Genomic DNA, 18,792 nt, shown 5'->3' on the forward strand with positions numbered 1-18,792 from the left:
ACAAGTATATGCCAAGTGCTCTGTATAGCACGTCAGAGTCACTCATCCCTACTGGCTTCCAAAGTTTACTCAATGCCTATCAAATGACTATTAAAGACTTACTCACCATAAATAAGCATAAGATATGATGTCTGACTAATACGAATGCTTACTCTGACAGTGATTTCCAAAATACACAAATAATTTACAAAATACATGAAGCATTCTGGGTAACTGAGAAGAAATATTCAAAAACAAGCATAAAAACTGTAAAGTAAGATACCAGCTAAGTAAGGATTTGAGTTCCATGGGCAGTACAGCTCAGTGATTAATAGGATGGTCTTTGTAGCTATAAAGACATGGATTTGAATCCCTGCTCAACAACTTACCATTAGCATAAGCAAAATTGTTTACCCTTTTTAAACTTCACCTTCCTCATCTAAAAAAATGAGAAGGACAGTATCTGTAACGCAGGCAGAAGTGCACGTAAAGTGCGTAGAACTGTGCCAAATAAATTATTTCTTTGCAATCTTGCTATATAAAAAATTCCAATTCAAAAACACTAGCTTTCTTTAATAATCCAAACCATGATTGTACATACAAAGTGTTAGCTGCTCAGTCGTCTCCGACTCTTTGAGACTCCATGGACTGTAGCCTGACAGGCTCCTCTGCCCATGGGATTTCCCAGCCAAGAATACTGGAGTGGGTTGCCACTCCTTTCTCCAGGGGATCTTCCTGACCCAGGGATTGAACCTGGGTCTCCTGTACTGCAGGCAGTTTCTTTACCACTTGAGCCAGCAGGGAAGATGAAAAATTTAAACAATATAATTACCAAAGACAAACAGGCACACATCTTTTAATCCTGAAACTGTTATCACTTCATAAGTGTGCAAGAAGTAAAAATTAAAAAAAATCTAGAGGCACTGTGAAAATATTTTTAACTGTTCTTCTGCCAACCAATCTTATATTAACACTTTAGCTGTAGCTTTTAAAGATCATTTGTTCAGTCTGATTTGAATAGGGATATTCACAAATGCAGTTGTAAAGTATAAAAATGCTCTAACTCTAAACTCTTACATTTTCCCTGATCATGAGTTTTTGAAGAGTTCCCAACATGTGATAGGATGAAGATGAAAACTGTATTTTATAAATAATAAAGATTTTATTCTGATTCTTACCTGGTAAGTGAATACCCCATGATTAGATGTATTAATAAATAAAGTATTTTCTACATTTCCCACTACTCTTGCAAGAAAAACTACATCAAATGATGTATTTCCTCCTGGAAGAATTTTCTGAAAAAGAAAAGTAGTAAGTTAAATTAGTGAAAAAAAAAAAGTATCAGATCATAGTGACTATAAGTAGACAGCTAAAGTTCTCTAAAACGTCTTAGAATCATTTCCACAAACTAGCTTTTTCCTCCCAAAGGTTTACATTTTAAATTAGCCAAACTATTTTGCAATGGAAAAAAAAAGATGTCTTCACATCGGCTTTCCCGTATCTTTGTCAATCACAATTCTAAAACCCTGTACAGCAGATGGTTCCCTTGGATTCTGTTCATTCAGTAATCACCAGGCTGGAATGAAGTGCCTAATTACAGGCTCCTTCAACATCAGATGATCAAGGAGGAGATGAGCTGAAGCCGAGCTTTTTATATAGATGTTCTACTCTACTCCTAAGCAGCCACTTGTACTATTCTAATAAGTAAACAAGCCCAGCCTCAACCTCTGTCACCCATTCACACAAGGCACAAAAAGTGCCAGCAACTTACATTATAAAAGAAAGGAGAGGAGAGGAGACCCCTCCTCTGACCTTGAGCAAACTGAGAATGTCACTGTGGTTTGCAAATAAAAATTTTATTACAGCAGAACAACAGGGCTGCTTCACGAAGTCTCTGAGACTATGAATGCAGTTCTGCCTGCAATGAAGCCTTAGAATGCATTTTAATATGCAAAGTTCTTAACTTCTCTCATTCTGCCTCTGTGGCTAGTACTCTAAATGCTCCCCAAATTATAGCCTAAAATCTATGGCACTGAGACTTCTGTCTACAGCTTTGGATATAGAAAGCTGGAAGAGCATCTTTCCTGTATTATAAAAAACAAAAATCATTTGAAAAATGGTAACCTTTCTTGTGTATCAACCAGCCCCCAATTTAATGAAAGACAAACACCTTCAAGAAGAGATGGTAACATTAAGTATGGCAGATAATGGGAAGAAGATGAGGTTAGCATTCAAGACAGTAAAATGAATTTTTATGCATTGCTAAACGTTGAGTGTGGGCTACACAACACGGTACATAGAAGCTTTGGAGTCTGATGGAGGTCACACTTGCCAAAAATCAGTAACAGGAAGATATATGGTAAACCCCTAAGCAGTTCAAAATGAAACAATACATTTCTAAGTAAGCCACCAGTTAAAGTAGTAGTCACAAAGGAAATTTTAAAACATTCAGTCAACTGGAAATGAAAACACAGCATATCAAAATTTGTGAGCTGAGCTAAAGGAAATACTCGGAAGGAAAATTATAGCATTACATGTTTATCTTGAAAAGAAATGTCTCAAATCAATAATTGATGTTTCCACCTTGAAAAACTAGAAAAAGAATAAATTAAACCCAAAATAAGCAAAAGACTAAAACAGAGAAGAGCTGAAAATAATGGAATAGAAAATGGAAAAATCAGGAAAACCAAAAGCTGATGCTTCAAAAAGGTCTGCAAAACTGATAAAACCCCAGATAGAATGACCAAGAGTAAAAAGGAAGATGAGGCTTTTACTTCACGATGTCATTTATATCCTAGGGGGGAAAAGGAGCCTGGATACAAGAGTACAGGTTCTCTGATAGTTCCCAATATCCAATCAACTCTTTATTACTTAAAGACTTGAAAACTGGACACAACGGAGGAAGGAGAGGGAGGGACAATTTGAGACATATACACTACCGCATGGGAAACAGCCAGCCAGTGGGGATCTCCTGTATGACGCAGGGCACTCACACCTGCTGCTCTGAGACAACCCAGAGGGGTGGGATGGGGTGGAAGGTGGAGGGAGGTTCGAGAGAGGGGACACATGCTTATCTATGGCTGATTTAGGATGATATATGGCAGAAACCAACACAATATTGTAAACCAATTACCCTTCAACTAAAGAAAAAAAAAGATGCCTGAAGAAATACACAGAACAATTATTTCCTTTTTTTTTTTTCATTTTCTAAATAACAAGGAAAATCTACTTCCAAAAGACACTTAAGGATGTAACAAATCGGTGAGGAAACAGAACAATAAACTCAGGTTCAGGAATGTAATCTTCTTGTAAAAATTCATCAGATTTGCTGCAATTTATCTTTTTGTTCCCTTTGTGGCAAACTTTAAAATAAATTTAGTATGACTAAAGAAAAAAGAAAACAGTAGGAAAAGGCAATGAAGGCAGCACATCGCATGCTAACTTCAGTTTTAAATTATTTGCAGTGAAGTTATTCATCTTTGTACCACATCAGTCCCTGACCACCTGCTCCCTTGGTGATCTCACCTAGGTCTGGGCTTCCCATCTTTACCAGTGACTCCTACACTTTGTCTTTTTTTTCCCCTAGATTTCTTGATTTTAATTGGAAAAACTCAAACCAGAATGTGAAAACAAACCAACAAATGAAAGCCTCTGAATAGTCCTCCCTCCAGTGAATGCTTCTCCTTTTCCTTTGAGAGCAGTGGCTGCAGGGGGAGAGGGGATCACTGTAAAGCTACTTTTTTTTTTAATTAATTTTTTAATTGAAGTATAGTTGATTTACAGTGTTGCCTACACTTCTGTTTTAAGCCTAGTCCTTTCCCTCACACACCAAACTTAAATATCAATTGCTTACTTTGCACCTCCACCTGGACGTCCAGGAGATACGCCAAATCTAATCTGTCCAAAACCGAACCACTGGCTACACTCTTGAAACCTGCTCTACTCTCAGCCTTTCCCATCTCAGTTGATGGCAACTCCGTCCTCCCAGCTGCTCAAGACAAAATCTCTGGAGTCACTCTTGATGCTTCACTTCCTCTCAATCCCACCTCAGAAAATTCTGCTGCTGTCTTCAAAATACATCCCAAATCTGACAGCTTTCTTCATTTCTTCTCTGCTTAGAGCAATCTTGATATTCTGATATTAGTTTATAATAATAATAATCTAAAACTAATAATAACCCTGATATTCTGCAACAGCCAAGATAACTAGTGTCCTTTATTCTCCCCTTGCCCTTCTTGACTCTATTTCTGATAAACAGTGATCCTTTATAAAACATAACGCTATCATTCATTTCGCTGCTCAAAATCTGTGATAGCTTCCCATGTCATTCAGGATCAGAGCCCAAATCCTTATTACACCGTATAAGGCCCTTCACAGTCTGTCCCCTCCCACAACCCCTTTACTCCCCTCCTCACCCCTGCTCACTCTGGTCTAGCCACATGGTCCCCTGCACACTAGTCATGCTTTCATATCAGAGACCTCACTGACTGAGCCCTCTGTATGAAATGTCCTCCATATATTCCACTTCCCTGTATACATCTCCTTCAGTCTTCAGTTGTCACCTTCTGAATGAAGTCTTCCCTGACCCTCCTATTTAAATCTGGTGGTGTAAGACAGTCCTCCCTTTTGTTCCCTTTAACATATTAGATATCCATCCACAGCAGAAGTGCCTCTGTGGGACTTGTGGGATCTGTTGCCATACACCTGAAGACCTGGGAGCCATCCTGCCCACCTGTGTACCTGGAAACAGGCAAACAGACTTCTGCACAGGCTGCGGAACCAATGAACCGACCCCATCCTGTCTAGTTGCAGCTGGGAAAGAACCTGCAGAGTGCTGACCTGGGAAGATACCACTGGACAAGAGACAGCTCGCAGAGTCTACCTTTCCCAAGGAGGTATTCCAGCATGCCACTGGAAGCAAAAAAAAAAAAAAGAAACCTGGTTGCAGTGGAGACAGTAAGAGGAATTTTCCCAGGGCCAACTCCCCAACCCATGCTGAGGCAATACTGCATGAGACAGTGACCTCTCCTGGGTTGGGGGGAAGAGAGGAGAGCAGCCTGGTGGATTAATTCCTAGAAACACACAACCTACCAAGACTGAATCAGGAAGAAATAGAAAATCTCAGTAGACCAATAATAAGTAAGGAAATCAAATAAGTAATCAAAAACCTCCCCAAACAGAAAACTCCAGGACCAGATGGCTTCTCTGGTGAATTCTATCAAATACTTAAAGAAGAACTGATGCCAGTCTTTCTCAAATTCTTCAAAAATTAAGAGAAGGGAACATTTCCAAACTCATTTTATGAGGCCAGCATTACCTTGATACCAAAGCCAGACAAGGACACTACAAGAAAACTATAAACAATATCCCTGATGAATATAGACATAGAAATTCTCAAAAATTATCAGCAAAGTAAATCCCGCTACACAACAAAAAAGTACTTGACAAAAATATATCTCATGATAAAAACCTTCAACTGAGTACAGAAGAAGCATACTCTGATATAATCAAGACCACATACAAACACCCAAAGCTAACATCACACTCAGTGATGAAAATTTGAGTTTTTCTTTAAGATCAGAAACAAGACAAGGGTGCCCACTCTTATTCAACACAGTACTGGAAGGCCTAAGTTAAAGCAATTGAGGCAAGACAACGAATAAAAGGCATCAGAAGTGGAAAATAAGAGAAAAAGTTGTTATTTGCAGATGATACAATATTACATAGAGAACATCCTGAAGACTCAACAAAAAACTACAACTAACCAACAAATTCTGTAAAGATGCAGGAGATAAAATCAACACATAGAAACCAATGTACTGGTATACTGGTGTACAGGCTATACACCAATAATGAAACATTTGAAGAAGAAAAAAAGCTTTTCTATTCATAGTAGTATCAAAAATAATACTTAGTAATAAATTTATCCAAGGAGGCGAAAGATCTGTATGATGAAAACTGTAAGACCTTGATAAAAGAAACTGTAAGACACAAACAAATGGGAAGATAACCTTTGTTTGTGGCTCAGAAAAGTTAGTATTTTAAAATTTTCCATACTAAGCAAACCCATCTACAGATTCAACGCAATCTTTATCAAAACCAATGACAGTTTAAACAGAAATAAACAATCCTAAAATTTGCACAGAAATAGAAAACAATAGTAAGAATATCAAAGTTGAAGGCATCATACTTCCTGCTTTCCAAGCACACCTTAAAGGTAAAGAAACTAAAACAGTATGGTTCTGGCATAAAGGCAGACATGTAGACCAACGGACAAACAGAGTCCAGAAATAAACCCCTGCATATACTGTTCATTTAATATTTCACACGGGAGCCAAGAATACTCGATAGGGAAAGGTTGTATCTTTAATAAATGGTGTTAGGAAAACTGGATAACCACACATAGAAAAATGAAACTGGACCCGTATTTTACAGCACTCTCCAAAATAACTCAAAATGGATTAAAGATTTAAAATATATAACCTCATACCACTAAACTCCTAGAAGAAAACAGGGATAAAACTCCTAGAAGAACATAGGGAAAAAACTCCTTGACACTGGTCTGTACAATGATGACAATATGATATCAAAAGCAGAAGGAACAAAAGCAAAAAATCAGTAAGAGAATGCATTAAAAAGCTTCTACATAGCAAAAGAAATTATCAATGAAATGAAAAGGCAACCTATGGAATGGGAAAAAATATTTGCAAACTGGACTTCCCTAGTGGTCCAGTGGTGAAGAATCCACTTGCCAATGCAGGGGACATAGGTTCAATCCCTGGTCCAGAAAGATTCCACATGCCAAGGGGCAAATTAACTCTTATATCACAACTACTGAGCCCATGCTCTAAAGTCCATGAGTCGCAACTACTGAGTCAATGCACCAAATTACCAAAACCTGAACGCTCTAGCTTTATTGACTATGCCAAAGCCTTTGACTGTGTGAATCACAATAAACTGGAAAATTCTGAAAGAGGTGGGAATACCAGACCACCTGACCTGCCTCTTGAGAAGCCTGTATGCAGGTCAGGAAGCAGCAGTTAGAACTGGACATGGAACAACAGACTGGTTCCAAATAGGAAAAGGAGTACGTCAAGGCTGTATATTGCCACCCTGCTTATTTAACTTATATGCAGAGTACATCATGAGAAATGCTGGGCTGGAAGAAGTACAAGCTGGAGTCAAGATTGCTGGGAGAAATATCAATAACCTCAGATATGCAGATGACACCACCCTTATGGCAGAAAGTGAAGAAGAGCCTCTTGATGAAAGTGAAAGACAAGAGTGAAAAAGTCGGCTTAAAGCTCAACATTCCGAAAATTAAGATCATGGCATCCGGTCCCATCACTTCATGGCAAATAGATGCAAAACAGTGGAAACAGTGGCTGCTTTTATTTTTTGGGGCTCCAAAATCACTGCAGATGCTGACTGCAGCCAGGAAATTAAAAGACACTGAATCCTTGGAAGCAAAGTTATGACCAACCTAGACAGCATATTCAAAAGCAGAGACATTACTTTGCCAACAAAGGTCCATCTAGTCAAGGCTATGGTTTTTCCAGTGGTCATGTATGGATGTGAGAGTTGGACTATAAAGAAAGCTGAGTGCAGAAAAATTGATGCTTTTGAACTGTGGTGTTGGAGAAGACTCTTGAGAGTCCCTTGGACTGCAAGGAGATCCAACCAGTCCATCCAAAAGGAGATCAGTCCTGGGTGTACATTGGAAGGACTGACGATGAAGCTGAAACTCCAATACTTTGGCCACCCATGCAAAGAACTGACTCATTTGAAAAGACCCTGATGCTGGGAAAGATTGAAGGCAGGAGCAGAAGGGGATGACAGAGGATGAGATGGTTGGATGGCATCACCGACTCAATGGACACGAGTTTGGGTAAACTCTGGGAGTTGGTGATGGACAGGGAGGCCTGGCATGCTGGGGTCCATGGGGTTGCAAAGAGTTGGACACGACTGAGCGACTGAACTGAACACTCAAGAGCCTGTGCTCTGCAACAAGAAAAGCCATCTCAGTGAGAGGCCTGTGCACCACAACTGGAGAGCAGCCCCTACCTGGTGCAACTAGAGAAAGCCCATATGCAGAAACAAAGACCAGCACAGCCGAAAATAAATAAACAAAAATATGTGCAAACCAGATAATGGATAAGAGGGTAATACCCACAATATATAAAGAACTTACACAACTCAATAACAAAAAACCAATCTGATTTTAAAATGCACAGAGCAACTAACCCACCATTTTTCCAAAGAAGACATCTAAATGGCCAACAGATACATGTAATGATGTTCAATATCACTGATTACCAGGGAAATGCAAATCAAAACCACAATGAGATATCAGCTCACAACTGTCATTAACAGAAAAGTCCTGGTAAGGATGTGGATGTCCTTTCATACTGTTGGTAAGACTGTAAATTGTTTCAGCCACCATGGAAAACAGTATGCTGCTGCTGCTGCCAAGTCGCTTCAGTCGTGTTCAACTCTGTGCGACCCCATAGATGGCAGTCCACCAGGCTTCCCCGTCCCTGGGATTCTCCAGGCAAGAGTGTATAGAGATCCTCAAAAAATTAAAAATAGAATCACCATATAATCCAATAATCCCACTTGCATATAAAGCCAAAGGAAATGAAAACAGGATATTGAAGAGATACATGCACTTTCACGTTTACTGCAGCATTATTCACAATAGTTAAGATACGGGAACAACTTAAGTGTCTGGCAACACACGAAAGGATAAAGAAGTTGTGTTGTATATTCATATCCATGGAATATTATTTGGCCATAACAAAAAAAAAATCCTGCCATTTGTGATATGGAGGGCCGTGAGGACATTATGCTAAGTGAGATAGACAGTGAAAAACAATCACTTCTATGTGCAACCTAAACACATAGAACTTATAAAAGCAGAGAGCAGAATGTTGGCTATCAGACTCTGGGCGGTGGGGAAATTGGAGACAGGCTGTTTAAGGGGATGAATGCTGTTTGAGGGAACATTTTTTACATTTTATAAAAAATGGCATCGTATTCTATTCTACAATGTGCTTTTTTTTTACATATTAACATATTATTCCATATAAACAGATACAAATCTGATTCTTTTTATTATCTGTATAATAATATTTGCATATTACTGGCTCTACCACATTTTGTTCAATTTCCAATAACATGCATGGATACCAGAATTTAAGCTGAAATAGAATTAAAAATGTCCAGGTCTTTATATATAATTAAAAAGTATGATTAATTGCCAGTAATGACCTTCAACCCATGAGAAGAGATTATTACACATACTAAAATCAGATCAGATCAGATGCTCAGTCATGTCTCACTCTTTGCGACCCCATGAATCGCAGCACGCCAGGCCTCCCTGTCCATCACCAACTCCCGGAGTTCACTCAGACCCACGTCCATCGAGTCAGTGATGCCATCCAGCCATCTCATCCTCTGTCGTCCCCTTCTCCTCTTGCCCCCAATCCCTCCCAGCATCAGAGTCTTTTCCAATGAGTCAACTCTTCGCATGAGGTGGCCAAAGTACTGGAGTTTCAGCTTTAGCATCATTCCTTCCAAAGAAATCCCAGGGCTGATCTCCTTCAGAATGGACTGGCTGGATCTCCTTGCAGTCCAAGGGACTCTCAAGAGTCTTCTCCAACACCACACTTCAAAAGCATCAATTCTTCGGTGCTCAGCCTTCTTCACAGTCCAACTCTCACATTCATACATGACCACAGGAAAAACCATAGCCTTGACTAGACGAACCTTTGTTGGCAAAGTAATGTCTCTGCTTGTGAATATGCTATCTAGGTTGGACATAACTAAATGAGTAAAAACTTCATTTTAGCCATGGGTTGAAGCAAAGTTATCCTAGTTAATCTTTAATTAACCCAAAAAGGTAATCAAACAAAAAGTTCTATACGACCAAGGAAAAATAGTTCTTGTTTGCTTACTAATAAGGGACCCAAATCTTATCTTAATCAAAATTTGACTATTACAGAGTATTAAAAATATCTGTATTCTTTATGACAAGCCATACATTATGTATTTTATGGTCAATATGCAGTCTAGCCATGGAGATGAATAGGTCTAGACATGGAGATGAATAGGTCTCAACTGCAGTTTTAATATTATGTAATTTTAATTATAATTAGACAATTACAGTTAATCAACATAATTATAACCACAAATAATTATTAGGAGTTATATATAGAAAAATAAATTGTCACACAACCACATTCCTTTTATTACCCTTGTTCTTGACTTCCAGGTAATATGTATTATTTATATGGGGTTAAAAAAAATGGTTGTGTAACACTTGGCCTTTTAAATAATGACTACTCTTTTTTGTGTTTCCTACTGGTTAGTTAATGCATGTATGATACTGGTTAATAATCAAAAACCTAAGTGAGTTACAGAAAATGTTTTATTCTCAAAGAAATATGATCTGACCAGGAATTCTAAAGATGACAAGACAACTAGACTTAGGATAAATATATAGAAAGGGCCTGCTCTCTTGGACATGAGAAACTCTCTTTATTTTTCCCCAAAGGCTCCAATGATAGGCATAAAATTAAGTGGAAGAGAAATAAGGTTCCCTCTTCTCAAGAGTTAATTCCACCTTTCCACTTCTTGAGCTTCTGAAGTCAGTATCTTACTGTAGGGAATAAAGATGAAAATCAAGAAGAATAAGAAAATAACAACTTAAGACAGCACAGATTTTGGCTATCTCCTTTCAAGCTAAATCTAGAGTACCTAAACGTAAATTCTGATAGGTGTAAATAATTTTATTGTTTAATTCCACCTCCTGACAGTGGAAAACACAGATTGGCTTTTAACTTGTTCTTTGACTACATACACATTGAGTTTATCTTTTGAAGAACTTTCAGAGAGACTATTCTGTTTGCCTAAGATTCATGTGTTGAAATAAGTCCCTAGGAGAGCCAGTCCAGAAATGTCAAATTGGTGACCTTTAACTAGTTTTCTTTGGTCTACATTGTCTTTCAAAATTGACTTCATTTATCATTTGTAAATATCAGGAGATTATCATATACAAGTCCTTACTTCTGACTCTTCTTGGAAAATCATAACTGTGCATGAGCTTACATTCCCATGTGGCCACCGCTGGCTAGAGTGGAGTAAGGGCTGGTCCCTCTGGATGGGCCGTGTGCTCTGCAGGTCACCTCGCTGGCCACTTGGTCTGCACTGTCTACACGGCCCCTTAAGAACCTATCTGTAACTCTGCTATCTATTTGGCTGCTGTGTATTGTGACAGGAACATTAAAAATGTAAAAACCCTGGCCTTTAACAAGGATGAAGCTTGATGCTTAGAAACAACAAAACACTGCTTGAACTAGCAAATTAAGTTAACAACATAAAAATAAAATCTGTAGTGTAGTTGTAAACTACTTTTAAACTGCTTTCATGTCACTTTACTATTTTGCCTTTTAACCCAGCATGTCTCTACACTTTGGCAATGCCTGAAAGCTGGATGATTCCATTTGTACCTAAGTGTGTCTCCATACACAGACTAACATACATGAGCCACACCACAGCTTCTTATGACACAAATCCCTAGGGAAGCCAGCGGCATACCTAGACCTTCACACTGATTCCTGTCACTAACTGCAGGACGACAGGCAAAGCCATCAGGGTCCAGCTCTTCATTGGTGGAACGTGGGTACCAGGCCAAATGAATATACACACACGTTTCTCCTAGCACTGGGATTCAACTGCTCAGACCATCAGTATATTTACAAAAATAAACAAAGAACAACTCAGCACAATAAGCAAATTAAAACTTTATCATCAAAATATGCCAACTTATCCATTCCTTGTTTACAAGATAGTTTTCAATTTAAAAAATGTCAAGATTATATGCCTTGTTTTTACACTAGAAGGTGCTACTTAAGGACAACGTGATGAAATAGGATTTTAGAAAGAAATGCAAAAATTGAAATAACTGATGAAAATTTATACACTAAAAATTAATTACTTAGTTTTATCTCTTCAAAGGAGTCAGGGAAAATCCTGGGAAGATGAAATTAGACTTCATTAATTTACTTTCCTCTGATATTTGCTATTTAGGTAATTATTTTGGAAGTCTATGTATTAAAGCTTAATGCATTCTCTCAAATTCAAAATTTATTCAGATCAATTTTTTGTCAAGGTTTTTTTAATAGAAACAAGTTTGCACAGTATCTATAAAAATGATTATAAGTAAAATTTTAGAGGATGCGTGTGTAGGATTCTAAACAGGCCCCCAAATTTCCTGCCCTCACTTTGTGACTGTGGATGTGGGGAGATGTCACACCTGTGATTTGCATTATTTGATAAAAAGGATTCTGCAGATACAATGAGATTATCAGTCAGCTCACTCTAAGTTAATAAAATAAGGAGACTGCCAGGTGGTCTTGACCTAATGACATGATGAAAGCAGAGTTTTCTCCACTGGTGGTGGAAGAGGAAGCCAAAGATTTCTGGAGCATGAGCAAGATGTGACACACAAGCGCTGGTTTGAAGATGGTGACGAGGAGAGTGGGTGCCTCAGGGAACCGGGAAAGGTCTCTGGCCAACAGCCAGCAATGAAACCTCAGTCCTACAAGCACAGGGAACTGACGTCTGCTGACAGTGTGAATGAATCTGGAAATGGATTTCCCGAGTCTCAAGTCAAGGACTCAGCCCAGCTGACATCTTAATTAAAACCTTACTAAAGCTGGAGCAAAGAACCCACTGAAAGGTGACTTACAGAACCACAAGCTAATGGGTGGGTGTTTCTGGTGCTTTATTACTCACAAAAAGAGAACCAACACAGCGCTGAGGATTTACCTATTATTAGGAAGGAAAGGAAAACCAACTGAAGACGTCAATACTGCATTTTCCAGCGTGCTTAAGTTTCAAAGCTGATTTGTCAGGCTGTTTCATGTTAAGAAAACCAATGTGTGCTGAAGAGCAGAAGTGGTAATTTTCAGGAAATGGGGCAAACTGAAGTCCAGAATAAATATGGAACATTCAAATTAGATTTTAGTTACAATAAGATAAATAAAAACATCTAGACTTTCAAACTCAAGAAACGTCAAATGTAGTGGAGAAACTTACCCTATTTTGAAAAAACGATGCATGAAAATGTGATGTGGTAGCAGATATTGATACTAAAGTAATAGTTTCTTCAGAACTAGGATTATGTAAGTAAACTTTTTCCATTTTTGGCATTCCAACTGGTCTGTAAAAACGAAAAGAAAATGGTCACAAACATTCAAAGACAATTTAAAGTGCTACAGTTAATTTCTGCTTGTTAAAAAATTAATCATCAAAATTATTTAGACAAATATACCAATATACCCAATATATATACAAAATACCCAAATATACAGACTTATTACACTGATTTATATCTAAAGTTACACATAAAATGCATTCATTAGCTATTCAGCAAATAAAATTTCTGAGTGCCAAGTGTATGTCCCACACTGAGTCAGGTACTGGGAGGTAAGGGGGCAAGTCTCCACTCAGATAAAGCTTACAGTCTAGGAGGAAGCAGGCAAGGAACCAAATGGTCAGACCCCTTTCTTCCTGCAACACTACCTGCCTCTCTAATTCTGAATCTTCTCCTTCTCTCCCCAAATTCCCACTGATAAATGCTCTTCAATTTAGAAGGCAAACTTTAGTGGCAAAGGTATGTGAGTAGATCTGCCTCATGAGTTAGGAGCTATTATCTTCATTTTACAGGCGAGGACACTACGGCACAGAAAGCATAATAACATGCCTAAAGGCACACTTGGAACCTCATTTGAATCCAAGGCATTTGGCTCTGGTCCCTGCTCTAACAATAAAAAGCACGCACTCAAGATCTGATATCCACAGATTTCTTTAAGGTTCTCCTCAGGATCCAAGGTATAGTTTGTCTTAAAAGTGAACCCTCCTCAGTATGCAGTCCTTTAGGTTCTTCCATCGCTAATCACGTTTGTACAGGCTGTCTCACTCGACAGCTTAAGAGAATTCTATAATATAATGTAATATAAATTATTTTTCGGAGTGCTCCCTACTTATCTGACACCTATCTTATTTCCTCAACAAGATAATCAGTACTCTAACAACAAAGGTTATGTCATACACCCACTGTGTATCCTCATATAGCCTAGCACAGAACCAGGCATGTGGTGAAAGTGTGCGTGGGAGAGCCTGCCCACTCTTCCCCAATCTTTACCTCAGGGTTATGAAAGTCCCTGTCACCTGGCGTCAGCCTTAACCGTGGCTCCCCACGTCTCTGCCGCTTGGGCCAGGCTGGCTCCGTGTTCGACCCCCACACCTTTACCAACGTCTCTGCTCTGCTTTCCTGCCTACCCTCTGTGCGAAACAAAACCCTCATGTTCTAATTCAATTACACTTTTACAAGATCCTCTTATACAATCATTTTGTCCTATGTTTGCTGAAATTTTATTTCATCTGTATAAACTGCAAATTTTAAGTAGCTGGCAGAGCTAGAATTGCTTTATATATGGAATAGTGCACTCCTGAAGCTGGAAAAGTTAAACCAAGAATTAAAAATAAGCATAATGGAGTATATGTAGAGCGATATGGCAAGATACTAGCAAAATGAGATAATCATATAGAAAAATGAGAGAAAATATTAGCAATAAACATAGGTAACAGATTGGCTAGGGAGACAAAATCTCTTCATGACTGACAAGATAAGATTGACAATTTAGCTCAGAATTCAGCAAGAAAGAATACATATTTAGAACATTTTAAAAGACAGAGCTATAAAAATGAAAAACAGATATGTAGGGCATAACTAGAAGTGGCAATATTTGGAAAATAGAGTGTAGGAATATCTGAAGAATATGGACAAAAAATGGGTAAAACCCAAAATTTTAAAAAAGAAATTGATTGATTATGAAATGTCAACAAGGAGAGATGAGGAAACCCTGCACTTATGCACACAGTAAAATTTAAAAAGCTGTAAGAATTCTTCATACATGATGGATGTAAGTTTCTTAGGAGATATTTGCAAATATTTGCTTCCATTCTGTGGGCTATCTTTTCATTTTCTTGATGGTGTCATTTGCAGCACAAAAGTTTTTAATTTTTATGTAATCCAATTTGTATATGTTTTTTGGTCACTTTTACTTTTAGAGCTATATCTAAGAAACCACTGCACAAAAACCACTGCAAAAATGGAGATATATTCCACTGTTTTCCTGTAAGGTTTTATAACTTAGCTTTGTTACATTTACATTTACATTTAGTTCTATGACACACTTTGTATTAATTTTTGTGTAGGGTATGAGGTAGAGATCCAACTTAATTCTTTTACATGTGGATATCTAGCTGTCTTAGCATCACCATCTGTTGCAAAGATTATTCTTTCTCCATTTAACAGTCTTGGCACCCTTGTCAAAATCAATTTACAATACATGTAAAGTTCTATTTCTGGAATATAAATTCTTCCCCACTTATCCACACTGCAGAGTTACTTGATTACTAAAGCTTTGTAGAAAGTTTTTGATATTGGGAACTGTCAGTCTTCCAATGCTGGTCTCCTTTTAAAACACTGAGACTGGCTATTCTGGATCCTTTTTATTTCCATGTGAATTTTAAGACCAGCTTGCCAATTTCTGCAAAAAAGTAAATTGTGATTTTGATGGGGACTGTGTTGAATCCACAGATCAATTTAGGGAGTACTGCCATTCTCATTTGTGTTTTCTGATTTATGAGTATGGGACAGATTCTATATACTTAGTTCAATTTCTTTTGATAATGATTTGTCATTTTTAGTTTATAGTATTACTTTTGTTAAGTTTGTATATAAGTATTAAATATTTTATTATTTTTGATGCTATTATAAATGAAATTGTCTTAATTTTAAGACTCTTCACTGTTAGTATATAGAAATAAAATATTTCTGTATCTGATGTTTAGTTGCTAAGTTGTGTCTGACTCTTGAGACCCCACAGACTGTAGCTTGCCAGGCTCCTCTGTTCATAGGATTTCACAGACAAGAACACTGGATTTCCAGGGGATCTTCCTAACCCAGAGAGTAAACCCATGTCTCCTGCATTGGCAGGAGTATTCTTTACCACTGAGCCACAATGTTCAAACTATCATACAATTGCACTCATTGTACATGCTAGCAACGGTATGCTCAACATCCTTTAAGCTAGGCTTCAACAGTATGTGAACTGAGAACTTTCAGATGTTTCAGCTTTCAGATGTTTCAGCTGGCTTTCGAAGAGGCAGAAAAACCAGAGATCAAATTACCAATATTCACTGAATCATGGAGAAAGCAAGAGCATTCCAGAAAAAAACATATACTTCTGCTTCATTGATTACACTAAAGCCTTTGACTGTGTGGGTCACAACAAACGGCAGAAAATTCTTAGAGATGGGAGTACCGAAACATCTTACCTATCTCCTGATGAAACCTGTATGCAGTTCAAGAAGCAACAGTTAGAACCAGACACGGAACAACGGTCTGGTTCATAGTCTGGTTCAAAACTAGCAAAGGAGTACGACCAAGCTGTATGTTGTCACCCTGCTTATTTAACTTCTGTGCAGAGTACATCATACGAAATGCTGGGCTGGATGAATCAGAAGCTGGAATCAAGATTTCTGGGAGAAATACCAACAACCTCAGACATGCAGATGATACCACTCTAATGGCAGAAAGTGAAGAGGAACTAAAGAGATTCTTGATGAATGTGGAAGAGGAGAGTGGAAAAGCTGGTGTGAAACTCAACATTGAAAAAAACGAAGATTATGACATCCAGTCTTATCACTGAAGGGGGAAAAATGCAAGCAGTAACAGATTCTCTTTGCTTGGGCTCCAGAATCACTGCAGATGGTGACTGCAGCCATGAAACTGAAGGATGCCTGCTCGTTGGAAGGAATGCTATGACAAATCTAGACTGTGTGTTAAAAAGTAGAGACATCACTTTGCCAGCAAATGTTTGTATAGTCAAAGCTATGGTTTTTCCAGTAGTCATGTAGGCATGTGAGAGTTGGACCATAAAGAAGGCAGAGTCAAAACATGGATACTTTAGAATTGTGGTGCTGGAGAAGACTCCTGAGAGTCCCTTGGACTGCAAGGAAATCAAACCAGACAATTCTAAAGGAAATCAACACTGAATATTCATTTGGAAGGACTGTTGCTGAAGCTCCAACACTTTGGCCACCTGATGTGAAGACTTGACTCACTAGAGAAGACTCTGATGCTGGGAAAGATGGAAGGCAAAAGGAGAAGGGAGTGGCAGAGAATGAGATGGTTCAGTAGCATCACTGACTCAAAGGACATGAATTTGAGCAATCTCTGAGAGACAGCTGAGGACAGAGGAGCCTGGTGTTCTCCAGTCCATGGGGTTGCAAAGAGTCGGACATGACTTAGCAACAGAACAGTAACAACCTATTGATCTGATATCCTACAACCTCCCTAAATTCATTTATTCTGTATTTTAAAAAAGTGGACTACTTAGAATTTGTATGTATAAGAAGATAATATCTAAAAATATATAGTTTACTTCTTTCCAAATGCCATAGCAAAAGTGGGGTATCTAAGTCCCCAACTATTACTACTCAATTGTCTGTTTTCCCCTTTAGTTCTGTCAATTTTGCTTCCTGTATTTTGGATTTCTGTCATGTGTTTAGTTTTGTCTTGCTTTTTTCATATGACAATCTTGGTCTTTTAACTGGTGTGTTTAGACTATTTATATAAAATGCAATTTTTTATGATTAAAGTCTATCACCTTGCTAGTTATTTTCTATTTGTCGTATCTCCTCTTTGTTCATACTTTAAAAAATTTTTAAACCATTTATCATTTCTTTATTATTATTTTTTTTACTTTACAATATCGTATTGGTTTTGTCATACATCAACATGAATCTGCCACAGGTGTACACATGTTCCCCTTCCTGAACCCCCCTCCCACCTCCCTCCCTGTACCATCCCTCTGGGTCATCCCAGTGCACCAGCCCTAAGCATCCTGTATCCTGCATCAAACCTGGACTGGCGAATTGTTTCTTACATGATATTATACATGTTTCAATGCCATTCTCCCAAATCATCCCACCCTCTCCCTCTCCCACAGAGTCCAAAAGACTGTTCTATACATCTGTGTCTCTTTTGCTCTCTCACAAAAAGGGTTATTATCATTACCGTCTTTCTAAATTCCATATATATGCCTTAGTATACTGTATTGGTGTTTTTCTTTCTGGCTTACTTCACTCTGTATAATAGGCTCCAGTTTCATCCACCTCATTACAACTGATTCAAATGTATTCATTTTAATGGCTGAGTAATACTCCATTGTGTATATGTACCACTGCTTTCTTATCCATTCATCTGCTGATGGACATCTAGGTTGCTTCCATGTCCTGGCTATTATAAACAGTGCTGCGATGAACATTGGGGTACACGTGTCTCTTTTAATTCTGGTTTCCTCAGTGTGTATGCCCAGCAGTGGGATTGCTGGGTCATAAGGCAGTTCTATTTCCAGTTTTTTAAGGAATCTCCACACTGTTCTCCATAGTGGCTGTACTAGTTTGCATTCCCACCAACAGTGTAAGAGGGTTCCCTTTTCTCTGCACACTCTCCAGCATTTCTTGTTTGTAGACTTTTTGATGGCAGCCATTCTGACTGGCATGAAATGGTACCTCATAGTGGTTTTGATTTGCATTTCTCTGATAATGAGTGATGTTGAGCATCTTTTCATGTGTTTGTTAGCCATCTGTATGTCTTCTTTGGAGAAATGTCTATTTAGTTCTTTGGCCCATTTTTTGATTGGGTCGTTTATTTTTCTGGAATTGAGCTGCAGG

At 38.3% G+C, this 18,792-nt stretch overlaps 1 protein-coding gene across 1 annotated transcript in view; it reads right to left on the reverse strand.

The window, feature by feature from the left end:
- The window catches only part of TMEM131 (transmembrane protein 131), a 120,280-nt gene that overhangs the window by 65,954 nt on the left and 35,534 nt on the right, over positions 1-18,792 (reverse strand). Inside the window, exons 4-5 of the mRNA XM_010829857.1 lie at positions 13,081-13,204; positions 1,158-1,274 (exon numbers count right to left, since the gene is read on the reverse strand). Of these exons, the coding sequence (XP_010828159.1) occupies positions 1,158-1,274; positions 13,081-13,204 (241 nt within the window). The remainder of the gene's footprint in view (positions 1-1,157; positions 1,275-13,080; positions 13,205-18,792) is intronic.

The sequence above is a fragment of the Bison bison genome, unplaced genomic scaffold (assembly GCF_000754665.1).
Source record: "Bison bison bison isolate TAMUID 2011002044 unplaced genomic scaffold, Bison_UMD1.0 scf7180017864508, whole genome shotgun sequence".
NCBI lineage: Eukaryota > Metazoa > Chordata > Mammalia > Artiodactyla > Bovidae > Bison > Bison bison.